General features: G+C 47.3%; 1 protein-coding gene across 5 annotated transcripts in view; it reads left to right on the top strand.

Moving 5' to 3' along the window:
- The window catches only part of OSBP2 (oxysterol binding protein 2), a gene marked incomplete at its 5' end in the record, with an annotated part of 180,987 nt that overhangs the window by 154,075 nt on the left and 11,055 nt on the right, over positions 1-15,857 (top strand). For 4 of the 5 annotated variants that reach the window (XM_081174815.1, XM_081174817.1, XM_081174819.1 and 1 more), the window contains 7 exons: positions 1,096-1,219; positions 3,099-3,165; positions 3,973-4,137; positions 8,673-8,918; positions 10,474-10,594; positions 12,028-12,131; positions 14,234-14,329. In XM_081174815.1, coding sequence (XP_081030941.1) covers positions 1,096-1,219; positions 3,099-3,165; positions 3,973-4,137; positions 8,673-8,918; positions 10,474-10,594; positions 12,028-12,131; positions 14,234-14,329 — 923 coding nt within the window. The remainder of the gene's footprint in view (positions 1-1,095; positions 1,220-3,098; positions 3,166-3,972; positions 4,138-8,672; positions 8,919-10,473; positions 10,595-12,027; positions 12,132-14,233; positions 14,330-15,857) is intronic. The other variant, XM_081174816.1, reaches the window with a different exon arrangement.

The raw sequence follows: 15,857 nt of genomic DNA, 5'->3' as shown, positions 1-15,857 counted from the left end.
CGGCTATTTCCTTATAACCATGGGGACTAGGAACTTAACTCTTTTTAAGGGGAAGGGCCAGAGGCAGAGCACCTGCTTTGCATGCAGAAGGTCCCAGATTCAATTCCCAGCATCATCTCCAGGGAGAGACCCTGAAACCGTGGAGAGCTGCTGCAGCTAAGCAAATCAGTCTCTTAAGCTTAAGCCAAGAAAGAGTATTTTCTGTAAGATTGAATATCAATATACGTATCAAGACTTTGAGATTAGACCACTGAAGAAGCCTGGAAAACTATCTTGGGAGTGTGCTACCTGCAAGCCCCAGTAAAAGGGCCCCATCGGGGGCGAACAGCGGCCTCTTGATTACTTGGACTGCAAGGGCGAAACAGGCGCAAAACACCGGACCCTGTCTACAACTTCATTAACATACATTTACAACTCCACTAAGGGACGCGGATGGCGCTGTGGGTTAAACCACAGAGCCTAGGACTTGCTGATCAGAAGGTCGGTGGTTTGAATCCCCGTGACGGGGTGAGCTCCCGTTGCTCGGTCCCTGCTCCTGCCAACCTAGCAGTTCAAAAGCACCTCAAAGTGCAAGTAGATAAATAGGTACCTCTCCGGCGGGAAAGTAAACGGCGCTTCCGTGCGCTGCTCTGGTTCACCATAAGCAGCTTAGTCATGCTGGCCACATGACCCAGAAGCTGTACGCCGGCTCCCTCAGCCACTAAAACGAGATGAGCGCTGCAACCCGAGAGTCGGTCATGACTGGACCTAATGGTCAGGGGTCCCTTTACCTTTACCTTACAACTCCACTAGCATCTCTCGGTATTGTGAATAACACCGAACTTACCTTTTGTTGGTATCTTCATGAACTTATCTAAAAGACTGAGTTAAGCATTGGAAAAATCTATTGAAACCAGACATTATAAGTTCATCTTAGGTTGGGTAGTTCGCAAGTCTCTGTGGCTTTGTTTAATGTTTTGTATTTTCCCTGGCAAGGTGGCATGACGGATGGGGGCTGGCAGCAGAGACTTGGGGGCCTGCACTACAGGGGGTTGGACTAAATGATCCTCAGGGGGCCCCCTTCCAACTCTACAATTCCATGATTCTGTCTGCCAGCAGGGAGCATACAGAGCGTGAAAGCGGAAGCCAGTGATGAAGATGAGGAGACGGAGTACTTCGATGCCATGGAGGACGCACAAGCTTTCATCACAGTAGCTGCGGATCCATCGAAGCACCACCGGTAGGTATGGCACCTGCTCCTTGGGAGCCGCCAGGCAGTCGGAAACCCTAGCATAACAAAATCCACTATAAAAAGAAGAAGAAAGAAACTGACCGTCTGCTGTTAGGGAAGTGACAGGGAAGTGCATTCAAAAGAGTTGGAATGGACATATGATCAGCGGGAAGTTGCATAAGCAGCCCCCAAGCAAATAAGAATGAAGGACTGTTGTTGTATAACCTGCCCACAAACAAATCAGAGTAAATGTTTGAGAGTAGATATACAGGTGGAAACTCAGGAAATTAGAATATCTTGGAAAAGTTCATTTATTTCAGTAATTCAACTTAAAAGGTGAAACTAATATATGAGATAGACTCATGACATGCAAAGCGAGATATGTCAAGCCTTTATTTGTTATAATTGTGATGATCATGGCGTACAGCTGATGAAAATCTCAGAAAATTAGAATATTAAATGAAATCGGCAAAACAAGGACTGCAAATAGAGCAATATTGCACTTTGCATGTCATGAGTCTATCTCATATATTAGTTTCACCTTTTAAGTTGAATTACTGAAATAAATGAACTTTTCCACGATATTCTAATTTTCCAAATTTCACCTGTAATCTACCAGGTTGATCAAGGGTCTGGAAACCAAGCCTGCTGAGGAATGGTTGAAGGAGCTAGCCTGGAAAAGAGACCGAGAGGAGATATGACAGCCATCTTCAAATCTCTGAAGGGCTGTCATGTGGAAGAGGGAGCAAGCTTGTCTTCTCCTGCTCCGGAAGGCAGGATTCGAACCAACGCCTTCAAGTTACAAGAAAGGAGATTCCGACTAAATATCAGGAAGAACTTTCTGATAGTAAGAGCTGTTTGACAGTGGAACAGGGTCTACCTAAGGAGGTTGTAGACTTTCCTTCCTTGGAGATTTTTAAGCAGAAGTTGAATGGCCATCTGTCACGGATGCTTTAGCTGAGATTCCTGCATTGCAGGGGGTTGGACTAGATGACCCCTGGGGTTCCCTTCCAATTCTACGATTCTATGATTCTATTATTCTAACCTCTGTGCAAGCTTTGTGCAGGTGGATCAGGATGAATGCAAAACAAATAGATTGTGAAAGAGAGCAATTCCTCTCTTTGGAGCCCTTGGCAATGGATAGCAGGCCTCTTTTAGATCTTGCCCATTTTCAGAAGACAAGTTTGGCTTTTCATTAGATGCTTAGAAGGCCACCCCTAATGAGTGGGCCAGTTGCATTCAACTTGAAGTGGGGGAAAGAAACCACCTTTCTTTCAGTGCCTCCAACCTATTCAGTGAAAGAGCAGATAAAAGAAAGCTCTTTTTTAAAAAAACCGTGGAACTCACTGCCACATGAGGCAGTGAGGACCACCAACTTGAATGCTTTAAAAGAGGATTGGACAAATTCATGGAGGAGAGGGATACCAGAATGGCTATGCTCTGCCTTCACAGTCAGAGAGGCATCAATGTTTCTGAATACCAGTTGCTGGGAACCTCGGGAGCAAAGAGGGCTCTTTTATATGAATCCTGCTTGTGGGTTTCCCATTGGGGCATCTGATTGGCCACTGCAAGAACAAGATGCTGGACTAGGTGGACCACTGGCCTGATCCAGCAGCCTCTTCTTCTGTTCCTGTGCCCAGTTCACTCTTCTCACCTGCCTGGTCCAGAAAATCTTGCCTTTGGGCTTTGGACAAGCTGGGTGGCAAGCTGGCTTTGTAGGAATGTGAAGCCGTGCATTTGCATATCAGAACCCGCCCATTTGTGACACTCCCTCTCAAGGGCATGTTCTGCAGCAGAGGCTTCCGTTGTGGATGGGTAACTCTCGCTCACGGCTCCGGGCTTCTGTGCGCCGCCTCACTCACCGCTGCCCCCTGCGTTTTCTCTGCAGGCGTGCCGGGAGCAACATTAGCGGGACCAGCGAAGGCCGAGGGGAGAGCTGGAACCTGGACGACAACGTAAGCGCATTTTGCAAAGTTTGAAATGGGAATTTCACACCCCACCCCCTTGGTGGCACCATACATGTCCTAAGGAAGGGGCTATGGCTCACTGATGGGGCAGAGCTTCTACTTTTCTGGAAGAGAAGCCTTATTTGAAATCCCAGAGAACCACTTCCAGCCACAATGAGCTTCCTAAGCTTGTCATTGGCCTGCCAACACCCCCCACCCACCTGCAATACCTTCCTCCCCATAATAATAATAATTTTATTATTTGTACCCCGCTCCTCTGATTGGGTTGCCCCAGCCACCCTGGGTGGCTCCCTACAAAATATTAAAAACACAACAACATTAAAGACTTCCTCATACAGGGCCGCCTTCAGATGTCTTCTCAAATTGGTGTGGTTTTTTATCTTCTTGACTTTTGATGGGAGGGCTTTCCACAGGGGAGGTGCCACTACCAAGAAGGCCCTCTGCCTGGTTCCCTGTAGCCTCACTTCGCACAGTGAAGGGAACTGCCTGAAGGCCCTCAATGCCGGATCTCAGTGTAGGGGCTGAACAATGGGGGTGGAGGTACTCCTTTATCAATATGATAGACATTTATTTGTATCAGCTGCTAGCCTTTGCCATTCAGGGGCAAGCATATGAAAGCACAGCCAAGCAGCTAAAATTAGCAATCTGAATTAAAGACAGCAGCCGTTGCGATTTTGGGCTGCTGGGGAGATCACTTTCCCATATGCAGAGGCTGGCGGGGAGCTGAAAGTCTCAAGGTGTGTTGCTGGCTGACCGGCCCCTTGAACTCTCCCTCCTGCTCTTCTTCCTCCCCAGGTGTTCGACAGCTCTCACCAAGCCAGCTACGACGGTTCAAGCAAAGATGGCGTTCACAAGAAGAAGAGGCGGACTCGGGTCCCGGACAAGCCCAACTACAGCCTTAACCTCTGGAGCATAATGAAGAACTGCATTGGCAAAGAACTGTCCAAGATTCCCATGCCTGTATGTGATTCCCCACTGCCCCATGCTCTGGTTCCGGGGGTGGGGGTGGGGCATTTCCAGGCCACATTCTCCTTCTGGGTGGCCTTCCCGGGGGCCGCATGCCAGTGTTGGGTGGGGCCAGAGATAAAAGTGGGAAGAGAAATTGATGCGAACTTTACCTTCGTACAGTATGCTAGTTCCTACACACACAGTGCGATAAGGGGTTTTTTTTTGTATTAAGTCCAACCAGTTGAGCATCTGTTGGAGGTGCACCTCTTTACCCTGAAATCTGACACTTGCGTTGTATACTTTTTGGATCCACCTTATTCCTGTTACAGTAAGTCGTTTCAAACTGCTTTTAACATTGCGATTATTGCGACTTGCCCTGGGACCTTAGGGGGAAGCGGGGATAAGCAATCACCATCTCGCTGGCTAAGTCAGGGAGATTTCCCAAACACTTAGGCTCTTTGACAGCAATCTGCTTTGAATGGCACCGATAGAGGAATCCTCTCTCCTCCCCACTTCCCCTGAAACAAAATATAGTTGTACCTCCGCTTAAGTATCCCTCCAGTTACGTAAATTTCAGGATACGTAAGCGGCAAACACGGAAATGTATTTCCAGGTTTTTGCCGCGTGCACATGCGCAGAAGTGCTCTACTGCTGTGCACACATGCGCAGAAGCAGTCACTCTGGTTGCAAAAACTCGGGATCCGGCCAGACCTCCAGAAAGGATCCCATCTGCAACCGGAGGTACCACTGTGCTAGTTTCAGGGTTGCAACAAGGGAGAAAAGGGTTAAACTCCACCCTCATATTTGCTCCCTTCCTGTTTATTTATCAGCCCCCTCCCCTGCAACACCCACTTCTCCCTTACTGGCATTTCAAGAAACCCAATTGTTAGATGCAAAGGCTCATTTAATGCTGCTTACAATTGGTCCTATAAGGTAGCAAGCAGAGAGAGGGAGAGAGAGAGAGAATGGGACCTTTGGCAACAGAAAAAGGGCTAAAGCAGTTTCACATCCCAGCCTTTTTTTCCCCCATTAGTGACAAGGCTGGTTGTGGCCACAGGAACCCAGTTGGCCGGTAGTGGCGAAGATTTGTGGCTTGTGTGGCTGAGCAGGTCCGTTACTGTTGTGGGGAGTTGGTGGTGGGGAGAGGGAAGGTTTAAACTCTGCCTTCAAAGGCAAGAAAGTCACCTACATTCTCTGCTCAGGAGTGCCTGGACAGTTAGCCGGGGTTGGCAGCGGCCCAGCAGCACACAAGCCACTGGCAGCGCCTGCTTTTGAAACAATCAGATATGTTTAATCAGGAAGTAATTGAATGCTTGCTTGTTACATTTCCAGAGCTGCTTCCTGATTGAGCCCACGCAGGGCAGATGCTGCTGCCGATGCTCTCCGTAGCAGAGATGCTCTGGCAGTTCTTCCCTTTGCAGATTGTCATAGTCAGTATATTTATAGCCTGCATTTCTCACAAGTAAATCTGTGCCTAAAGCAGTTCGCATTAAAATAAATAAATGTCTACACAATAACAATACATAATAGGACATATGATGTTCCTGCAATGTAATACTAAAAAATTAATAATCAGCAGTTGAACCAGTGTTTCTCAAAGTAGAATCTCCAGCTGTTGTTGGGCTACAGTTCCCATCATCCTTGAGCTAGGGATGATGGGAATTGTAGTCCAACAACAGTCAGAGACCTGAGTTTGAGAAACACAAAGTTTAAACAGTTCATTTGACATATACATACAGCTTACCAATAGGTCAAGTCCAAGTATCCCATTAAGAAATTCATTTAGAAAGGTCCAGGGGTTGGACGGTGGGGCAAGGCAGGTGAGAAAATCTATCCCCCAATGGTCAAAATGGATTTCCTAATGCTCAACTCAGGTGCAGATATCCTTGTGCATTTTTTAAAGTTCAACACAAAAGAAGCACATTTAAATTTAATAAAGTGGGCCTTCACACCTCCTGGTTATCTCAGTCCCTGTAGGAACATTGGAAGCTGCCTTTTACTGAAGTCAGACAATTGGTCCGTCTAACTTAGGGCAGTCTGCACTGACTGGCAGTGCCTCTTTAGGCAGAGGAGATTCCCAACCCTCCCTGGGGGTTGAACCTGGGACCTTCTGCATGGGAAGCAGATGCTTTTCCACTGAGCTACAGCCTTTCCCCAACACAGACAGGTATAATAATAATAATAATAATAATAATAATAATAATTATTATTATTATTATTATTATTATTATTATTATTATTATTATTATTATTATTTATACCCCACCCATCTGGCTGGGTTTCCCCAGCCACTCTGGGCGGCTTCCAACAAAACACCAAAATACAATAACCTATTAAACATTAAAAGCTTCCCTAAACAGGGCTACCTTCAGATGTCTTCTAAAAGTTTGGTAGTTATTTTTCTCTTTGACATCTGGTGGGAGGGAGTTCCACGGGGCTGGTGCTACTACCGAGAAGGCCCTCTGCCTGGTTCCCTGTAACTTGGCTTCTCGCAGCGAGGCAACCACCAGAAGGCCCTTGGCGCTGGACCTCAGTGTTCGGGCAGAACGATGGAGATGTTTGCCTCTTTCCCCCAGCGTCCCACTCTCAGTGAAGGGAATCTGCTTTAGCCTTGAGTATCTAACACCAGCATTTCCCCCTTTTGCTGCAGAGGTTCTTGCTGTTCCAAAATCTTAGGCCAGGCATAGGCAAACTCTGGCCTCCAGATGTTTTGGGACTACAACTCCCATCATCCCTGGACCACTGGTCCATCTGGAGGCCTGAGTTTGCCTGTGCTTGTCTTAGGCCCTTTCCTTCCCTCCCACCCCCAGTGGGTAGCAGAGAAAGAGGGGTGGGGTGGGGGGTTTGCTCACAGCAGAGCCTGGTCTTTGTACAGTGTCTCCACTCCCCCTTTGAGTCAACAGGGAGTCTTTCCCCTTCAATTACGCAGGAACGTGCCCCTGGCGAAGGACACAGAGGCCCCTTAATAGCCCTGGCACTGCGATGTATAAATAATCCCTGCATCCAATACACACAATCCGTAAAATTGCAGCAGTGGGCCAAATGGAACGATCCGTCGGGGCCTTTAAATCAGTCATTGCCGCTCCTGTGGCAGCAAAGAGATTAAAGTTCACATAGAAAAGCCACACTGGGAGAGGCTTGGAAATGTAATATCGTTTTGGCATGACGGTAAATCTTCCGCCTTCGCGGGGAGCTTTTTGTGTGGATGACAAAGGACTTCAGATACAGACACATACCACTTGCAATTATATATACATATATATTACATGCTCCTTTATGGGTTTCCCAGCCAAGTTGTTAATCATACTCGCTCAGCTGCAGCATAACATTCACTCCCCTCCCGTTTTTTTTTTTTAAATAGAGAGATGCTTGCTGTTCCCCCATCCATATATCCCAGGCATAGGCAAACTCAGCCATCCAGATGTTTTGAGACTACAATTCCCATCATCCCTGCCCACTGGTCCTGTTGGCTGGGGATGATGGGAGTTGTAGTCCCAAAACATCTGGAGAGCTAAGTTTGCCTATGCCTGATATATCCCTTCTTGCCTAATAAATAACAACAGAAGAGTCCAGTAGCAGGATCAGGCCAAGGGCCCATCCAGTCCAGCATCATCTTCCCACAGTGGCCAGCCAGGTGCCTCTTGGGAAGAAAGCCTGCAAGCAAGACTTGAGCGCAACAGCTCTCTCTCTCCCCCCATTTGCAGCCCCCAACAGCAGAGGCAGTTTCCTCTTCATACAGCAAAGGAGATCATCTGGAAGCCTTTGGGAGTGGTTGCTCGAGGACATTTAAACAGCTGAATAGCTCAGTCGGTAGAACATGAGCCTCGTAGTCTCAGGGTTGTGGGTTTGAGCCCCAGGTTGGGCAAAAAGATCCCTGCATTGCAGGAGGTTGGACTCAATGATCCTCATGGTCCCTTCCAACTCTACAATTCTATGGTGTTGTGTGTGTGTGTGTGTGTGTGTGTGTGTGTGTGTGTGATGGCGGATAGATTTCCACCCCTCCTGTCCCAACTTGCAAAAGTAGCCCAGACCACTCATGGGAGGCCTCTTTTTCTCACTGGCTTTCAGCAAACATCACAGGGTTTGCATTCTGCAGGGGGCGATCCAATAGATTATATTGGATTATAAGGTGTCTGCTCCCTTACTGCTGCGTGGAGATTTTTGAAATACTAAGTGATATATAAAGGTAAAGGTACCTCTGCCCGTACGGGCCAGTCTTGCCAGACTCTAGGGTTGTGCGCTCATCTCACTCTATAGGCCGGGAGCCAGCGCTGTCCGCAGACACTTCCGGGTCACGTGGCCAGCGTGACGAAGCTGCATCTGGTGAGCCAGCGCAGCACATGGAAATGCCGTTTACCTTCCCGCTGGTAAGCGGTCCCTATTTATCTACTTGCACCCAGGGGTGCTTTTGAACTGCTAGGTTGGCAGGCGCGGGGACCGAAGTGGTATATAAGTGCCTTCAAATAATAATAAAAAATGAGATAGAAAGAGAGTGATTCCCTTCTCCTCCCTTTGGGTTAGCAACCAACCTCTCTGGCTTTCTGCAGGTGAACTTCAATGAGCCGCTATCCATGCTGCAGAGACTAACAGAGGACCTCGAGTACCATGAACTGCTTGACAAAGCCGTCAAGTGCGAGAGCTCCATTGAGCAGATGTGCTTTGTGGCTGCTTTCTCCGTGTCTTCCTACTCGACGACAGTCCACCGGACAGCGAAGCCATTCAATCCGCTCCTGGGCGAGACCTATGAGCTGGACCGGCTAGATGAGCTGGGTTTTCGCTCTCTTTGCGAGCAGGTGAGGAAAAGGGGAGGGGAGCTGGTGTGCCGTTGTGGGGTGGGCCCACATGGGGCTTGGGCCACGGAGACCTGGGTTGACATCCTCTGCTTGGCTGTGGATGGGCCTGCCATTCTCTTCCAGCTCAGACCCAGATTACTCGCATCCGTAGTTTCATTTATTTGTTCCTTTTTAAATGTTCAGAACTTTATGTCAAAGTGCAAGTAGATAAATAGGTACCACTCCGGCGGGGAGGTAAACGGCATTTCCGTGCGCTGCTCTGGTTCGCCAGAAGCGGCTTAGTCATGCTGTTCACATGACCCAGAAGCTGTACGCCGGCTCCCTCGGCCAATAAAGCGAGATGAGCGCCGCAACCCCAGAGTCGGTCACGACTGGACCTAATGGTCAGAGGTCCCTTGTGTACTATACTATACATAGTATATGACGAGCTTAAAAAAATGTTTAAGTATAACTTTATAAAAAATACAGAAGCTTTTCTACTAGGGATAATGGACGCAGGTATAGCAAGGGAAGATCAGAATATATTCCTCTATGCCACAGCAGCGGCAAGGATCCTAATTGCTAAAAACTGGAAAAAAGAAATTGTGCCAACAAAAATGGAATGGCAAGACAAACTGTTAGAGTATATTGAACTGGCTAGATTAACAGAAGCAATTAGAGACCACACTAGACAAGAATTTCAAAAAGCATGGGGAAAATGCAGAGAATACTTCACAAAACAGTGCCCTAAAATTCATACCTGGACTTGTTTCAATTAATGTCTGCAGGAGACTTTGTGGATATTTAAGTTATAATTAGAAAAATCTTAATAATTATTCATAAAGGAAACAGCTTATAAGAAGTAAATAAGGATGCCAGAAACAGGAAAAAGGAAGTATTTTATTTGATTGTTTGTATTGTTGTATATTATGCTTGTTGTTTGTTATGTTCATGTCATGGGCGTGGATTTCTGTGTTGGGGGGTGGGGGATCTGTGTTATGTTGTAAATAAAATTTCCAATAAAAATTAAAAAGAAAGAAAGAAAGAACTTTATTGTATTAGTAAAATAGAAATCCAATAAGAAACAGAAAAGGGAAAAGGAAGGAAGGGAAACTTTACAGAACAAAAAAACTGGGTTCGCAGCCATTATCTCATAATACATTTAGTGTTTACAGCAGGCCTGCAACTTAACGCTTATCTTTCTTACACAACTGCAACTTTAGATGGATCGTGAATAAAGAAATAGAAAGGGAGCAGGAGACTGTTGGATACGGAGATCTTGTGAGATCTTGTAGGGCCATCCACAGGATTTTCCTTTGTGGAAACAGCTTTTGAAGCCCGGTACCTTGCTTGCAGGGCTCTGGGACTGTTGCAAAAGATCTCACAGGGCTCTCTGAGATCTCGGATGGTGGGAATGGTTTCAGGGATCCTTCTGACTTCGTGCAATGTTGAGTTTGTGCACTGACCCCTGGAACATAACCCTTGCACAAGTTGTGGGCCTGCTGAACTGTTTTGCCAACCACTTAGACCTAACATCATTGGGGTTTGTTTCTCCTTGGGTCTCCCCTCACTCCAGGTGAGTCATCACCCTCCGGCCGCGGCCCATCATGTCTATTCCAAGCGAGGCTGGACACTGTGGCAGGAAATCACCATTGCCAGCAAGTTCCGAGGCAAATACCTCTCCATCATGCCGCTGGGTAAGCACCTGCTCCCCAGGTAGAACGTTCTGTGTCCTCGGCAGTTAATCATTCCTTGGCATAGATCATAGAATCATAGGGTTGGAAGGGACCCTGAGGATCATCTAGTCCAAGCTTCCTCAAACTCGGTCCTCCAGATGTTTTGAGACTACAATTCCCATCATCCTTGACCACTGATCCTGCTAGCTAGGGATCATGGGAGTTGTAGGCCAAAAACACCTGGAAGGCCGAGTTTGAAGACGCCTAGTCCAACCCCCTGCAATGCAGGAATATGCAGCTGTCCCTTACGGGGATTGTACCTTCAACCTTGGCGTTAGCCGCTGTTGTTGGGGAATTCCTTGTATCTCTAAGGCAGGGTTTCCTGAACTGTTTTTGGACTACAACTTCCATCACCCCTAGCTAGCAGGACCAGTGGTCAGGGGTGGTGGGAATTGTAGTCCAAAAACAACTGGAGACCCAAGTTTGGGAAACCCTGATCTAAGAGATCTCCTCTTCTATTTAAGAGCACCAAATCAACATATATATTTTTGCCGGCAACCGACTGAATGAAGATAGCGACAGTCTGGGAGTGCCCTTAGGCTGTTTTGAGGTTCTCCCAAGGCCTTTCCATGTTCATGGCTGGCAGCAATTCAGCAGGTCATGGAACTGATTCTAAACCAGACAGAGGAGTTGACAACCTCAGCAGTGGGAGTTGGCTAGTAGAGGAAGGGATGCTCTGAGCCGTCTCCAAGTGCTACATCCTCTCCCTCTAATGGTCCCAGTGATGGCTGCTAGAATCTTTGAGAAAGTGCAGAAAGACCCCTTTCGAGATTGGCTTGTGCTGTCACGTCAGAGTTGGAACATGGGGGAACCTGTGGGGAAGGCCCTGTGGCACAGGGATGGAGCCTTTGCAATGCATGCAGAAGGTCCCAGGCTCAGGCCCTGGCATCTCCAGGTAGGGCTGGGAATGCCCTGCCCAAAACCCTGGGAAACTGCTGCCATTCAGTGGGTCCACAGATCTTGTTGGGACTTTTTTAAATTACCAAAGTCCGACCCCCCCCCCCCAGGAAGTGTAAATCTGGATCAAATTAGGGATAGGTGGGTGGGCTGGCATTTTGATGCCAACCATGTTGTGTGGACCCTGCCCAAAAAATGTGCCTGCGTGAGGATCCTATAATAAACACCCTCCCAGAAGCCCCCTTCGTCCCCTTTCCCCTGTTATGTGAATCCTGCTGCCCAGGCATGATGGAATATTTAGTCCATCTCCATGGTGGGCAGTGAGCAAGCACATGATGTTCATCAGAAATCCCACCCCTTAATGAGAGGCCTTTGAAGAGCCTGTTGCCTGGATTAGATCAGAAGTCCATCTAGCCCAGCATCCTGTTCCCACTGTGGCCTGTGGGGAGCCCGCAAGCAGGACCTAGAAGCAAGAGTGTCTCTTTCCTTCCCTCTAGGTTACATCCACTTGGAATTCCACTCCAGCGGCAACCACTACGTCTGGCAGAAGGTGACCTCCACCGTTCACAACATCATCGTGGGCAAGCTCTGGATCGACCAGGTCAGCTGAGCAAGAACTCCCCTAGCGGTCACTGTGGCGATCACACAGGGTCCCCGGACGTTTCACCGTCTATTGATCCCTGTGCCACCACTTTATTTCTCGCTGCCACCACCCAGGCCCTACCTGGTACAATACTGAGTCAGTCAGTTTATTGGAACATAAACTTCTGTTTATTTATTGCAGTTTAACAAGCGTGTGGTTACATAAACGGTATCCGTCCAATACAATCATGGGGTGCCTATCCAGACCTATAACTTCCGCTACCTGCTTTTACTCACTAAACCACCTCTCAGATACAGTGGTACCTCGGGTTACATACGTTTCAGGTTACATACGCTTCAGGTTACAGACTCTGTTAACCCAGAAATAGTGCTTCAGGTTAAGCATTTGCTTCAGGATGAGAACAGATATTGTGCTCCGGCGGCGCAGTGGCAGCAGGAGGCCCCATTAGCTAAAGTGGTGCTTCAGGTTAAGAACAGTTTCAGGTTAAGTACGGACCTCCGGAACGAATTAAGTACTTAACCTGAGGTACCACTGTATTTACTTGTCTTCCTAGCCCCTAACTGTTCCTGACTCAGCTTATTTCGCTACACTAACTCAACCTACCCACAGACTCTATCCCAATTCACTCCCACTCCAACCAACCACCCAACTCCCAACGAACTCTCCCTTCGCCCCTCCCAGAGCTGGTTTTATAGTCCCTCTGACTCCACCCCCTGGGTTCTGATTGGGTAGCCTGTTTAACTATTTCACCTCCAGCACTCTCCTATGTTAACGTCACAGTCACGGGTAGTGGGAATTAATGGAAGAACACAAGAAGAGCTTGCTGGATCAAGCCAATGGCCCCTTTGGTCTAGCATCCTGTTCTCACAGTGACTAACCAGATGTCCCAATGGGCAGGATTTGAGTACAAGAGCTCTCTCCCCTCCTGTGGTTTCCAGCAACTGTCAGCCAGGAGCACTGCTGACTCCAGCATAGCCATTGTGGCTGGTACCCACTTCTCTTCCATGAATTGGTCCAGTCCTCTTTGAAAGCCATCCAACCTGGTGGCGGTCCCTGGTGCCTCCCTGCAGGAGTGAGTTCCATAGTTTTAACTATGTACTGCACCGAGAATGGAGCCCATACTAGGGACAGTGGGTGGGCCTCCTTATATATACATTACTGAAGGCTTCCTGTGAGTCTTCTCACACATTGTGCATTCATGTGCTCCCCTGAAGGTGCAAAGAGTGAAAGCAGCAGCACACATTTGCAGGTGAGCGACAGAACAGGTACACTCTTTGGCAAGCTGAGATAGGGCACGGTGACTCCCTTCCGACCTTACCCTCGATGGCAAGCCCAGTGTGAAATGGCCCAATAGACTTCCCATCCTGCAAGACAAATATCTGTTGCATCTGAGTAATTGGCCTCTCTTACTTCTATGTAGGAATGATTAAATATTTGCGGAAGCAACCCTGTTGCAAGTTGATATATTATTGCTTTTAACTTAATAGAATTTACATGCACATCCTGTGTTTTAAACAGCTGCATTCAATCTTATTTTGGCACGTGTTTGGCGTTGCTTAAAAAAAGGCATGATTTAAAGCCCTTTTGTGGTTTAGAGTAACGTACATGGAGCTTTCAAGATACTCAGAGGTTAAGGTAAAGGTAAAGGGACCCCTGACTATTAGGTCCAGTCGTGACCGACTCTGGGGTTGTGGCGCTCATCTCGCTTTATTGGCCAAGGGAGCCGGCGTACAGCTTCCGGATCATGTGGCCAGCATGACTAAGCCCCTTTTGGCAAACCAGAGCAGCGCACGGAAATGCCATTTACCTTCCCACCAGAGCGGTACCTATTTATCTACTTGCACTTTGAGGTGCTTTTGAACTGCTAGGTTGGCAGGAGCAGGGACCGGGCAACAGGAGCTCACCCCGTCGCGGGGATTCGAACTGCCGACCTTCTGATCGGCACGTCCTAGGCTCTGTAGTTTAACCCACAGCGCCACCCGCGTTACCCCCATATTATTTTGAAAGTCGAGAAATCTCTCCCGAATTGCTGGTGGGGTAGATATGGAAGAAATGTAGAACTAATCTCTTTTCATTTTCTTTCCTCTCTTTTCCCCTAGTCTGGTGACATAGAAATCATCAACTACAAATCAAAAGACAAATGCCAACTGAAATTCACTCCCTACAGCTATTTCTCCAGAGATGTCCCCCGAAAGGTAGGCCTCCGCCCCCCCTGAGAGATGCAGGGCTACTCTGCCTTTATACTGGGGGTGACTAACCTGTAGCCTTCTAGAATTCGTTGGACTCCAACTCCCATCATTCCCTGACCCTTGGCTGTCCTGGTTGAAGATTATGGGAGTTGGACCCTCAACAGCATCTCACAAGCCACAGGAAAGGACTTGGAATATCCACACAAGGCATGATGATGGCAGAATGTAATCTTTGTCTGAAAAACAGACAAAAAGGGGTGCATGCTCTGAACTGCACATGTGACTTCATTGAAATACAGTGGCCTTTTATAAGATTGTCAAATAACATTTCAATGACCAGCACCCACCGAATTGACAAACAAGTTTATGGCAAGACTTGATGAACGGATCATCTGTTCTGGGAGAGAGAGAGGGGAACTTTTATGTTCAGTTAGTTGAAAATTAAATAAAAAGTTCTATTTTAAAAGGGAAAAAGAAAACCAGAGAGCATAAGTTAGTTGAAACAGGGGTAGCCAACATGCTGCCTTCTGGGTGTTGTGTTGGACTATAACTCCCATCATCCCTGACCACTGGCCCCATGCTGTTGGGATTTGATGGGAGTTGTAGTTCAGCAACATTTCGTGGGCACCACATAACATCTGAATAAAAGCATACACATGTATTACAATAATAAAATTGAATCATCCGGTTTATAATTGCAATGGTCATTTCATGGCCAAAGACCCATCTAGTCCAAGATGCCCACAGGCTTCACCCCTATAAAGTCCTTTATGGTCATCATCAATCTTTTCTCCATATGTAACCAGAGTCCGTTGGACAGTGCTAAGTGCTAGCAGAATAGCTAAATTGCAGCTAGGAAGCTAAATCCTGTGCAATACCTACTCTCTTCTTGAAATTAAAACAATGTCCAAACACCTGTTGATCTATTCAAAAGCTTTTACAGTGGTAGCTTGGTTGTCAATCCGCTCCGGGAGTCCGTTCAACTCCCGGAACCATTCGAAAACCAAGGCTTGGCTGCAGGAGCTTCCTGTACCCAATCGGAAGCCGTGGAAGCCGCGTTGGATGTTCGTCTTCCGAAAAACATTTGCAAACTGAAACACTCACTTCCAGGTTTGCAGCGTTCAGGGGCCGATTTGTTCAGGAGCCAAGCCATTCAACAACCAAGGTACCACTGTACTTGCTGAACACAGAGCTAAAGAAGAATATATGCAAATTATTTACATTCACATGCTTATTCAAGCATCAGCTTAGTTTTTCTTAGTTGAAGATTACAGCTTCTTTACAGATTAAAACAAGCTGTGTTTTTCTCTCTTTCCAATACTTGCACTCAGCCTTAGGTCCATTACCCAGCTAGGCCACGCAGTTCCAACTGAGAGGTTTCCACTTTCTCCTTCTGGCAGACTTGTCCTTATTGCTTCTTGGGAGAACATCAACTTCTGTACTTCTGTCTGTCACATTCACACAGAAACAGCATCATTCCTCTCCTGTATTGCATTTAGAGAGTTATCTGATACAGTCTCTACTTCAATATTCA

This window comes from Podarcis bocagei, assembly GCF_964188305.1.
Source record: "Podarcis bocagei genome assembly, chromosome: 16".
NCBI lineage: Eukaryota > Metazoa > Chordata > Lepidosauria > Squamata > Lacertidae > Podarcis > Podarcis bocagei.
Note: the sequence above shows the minus strand (reverse complement) of the source record. Positions and strands in the feature narration are given on the sequence as shown.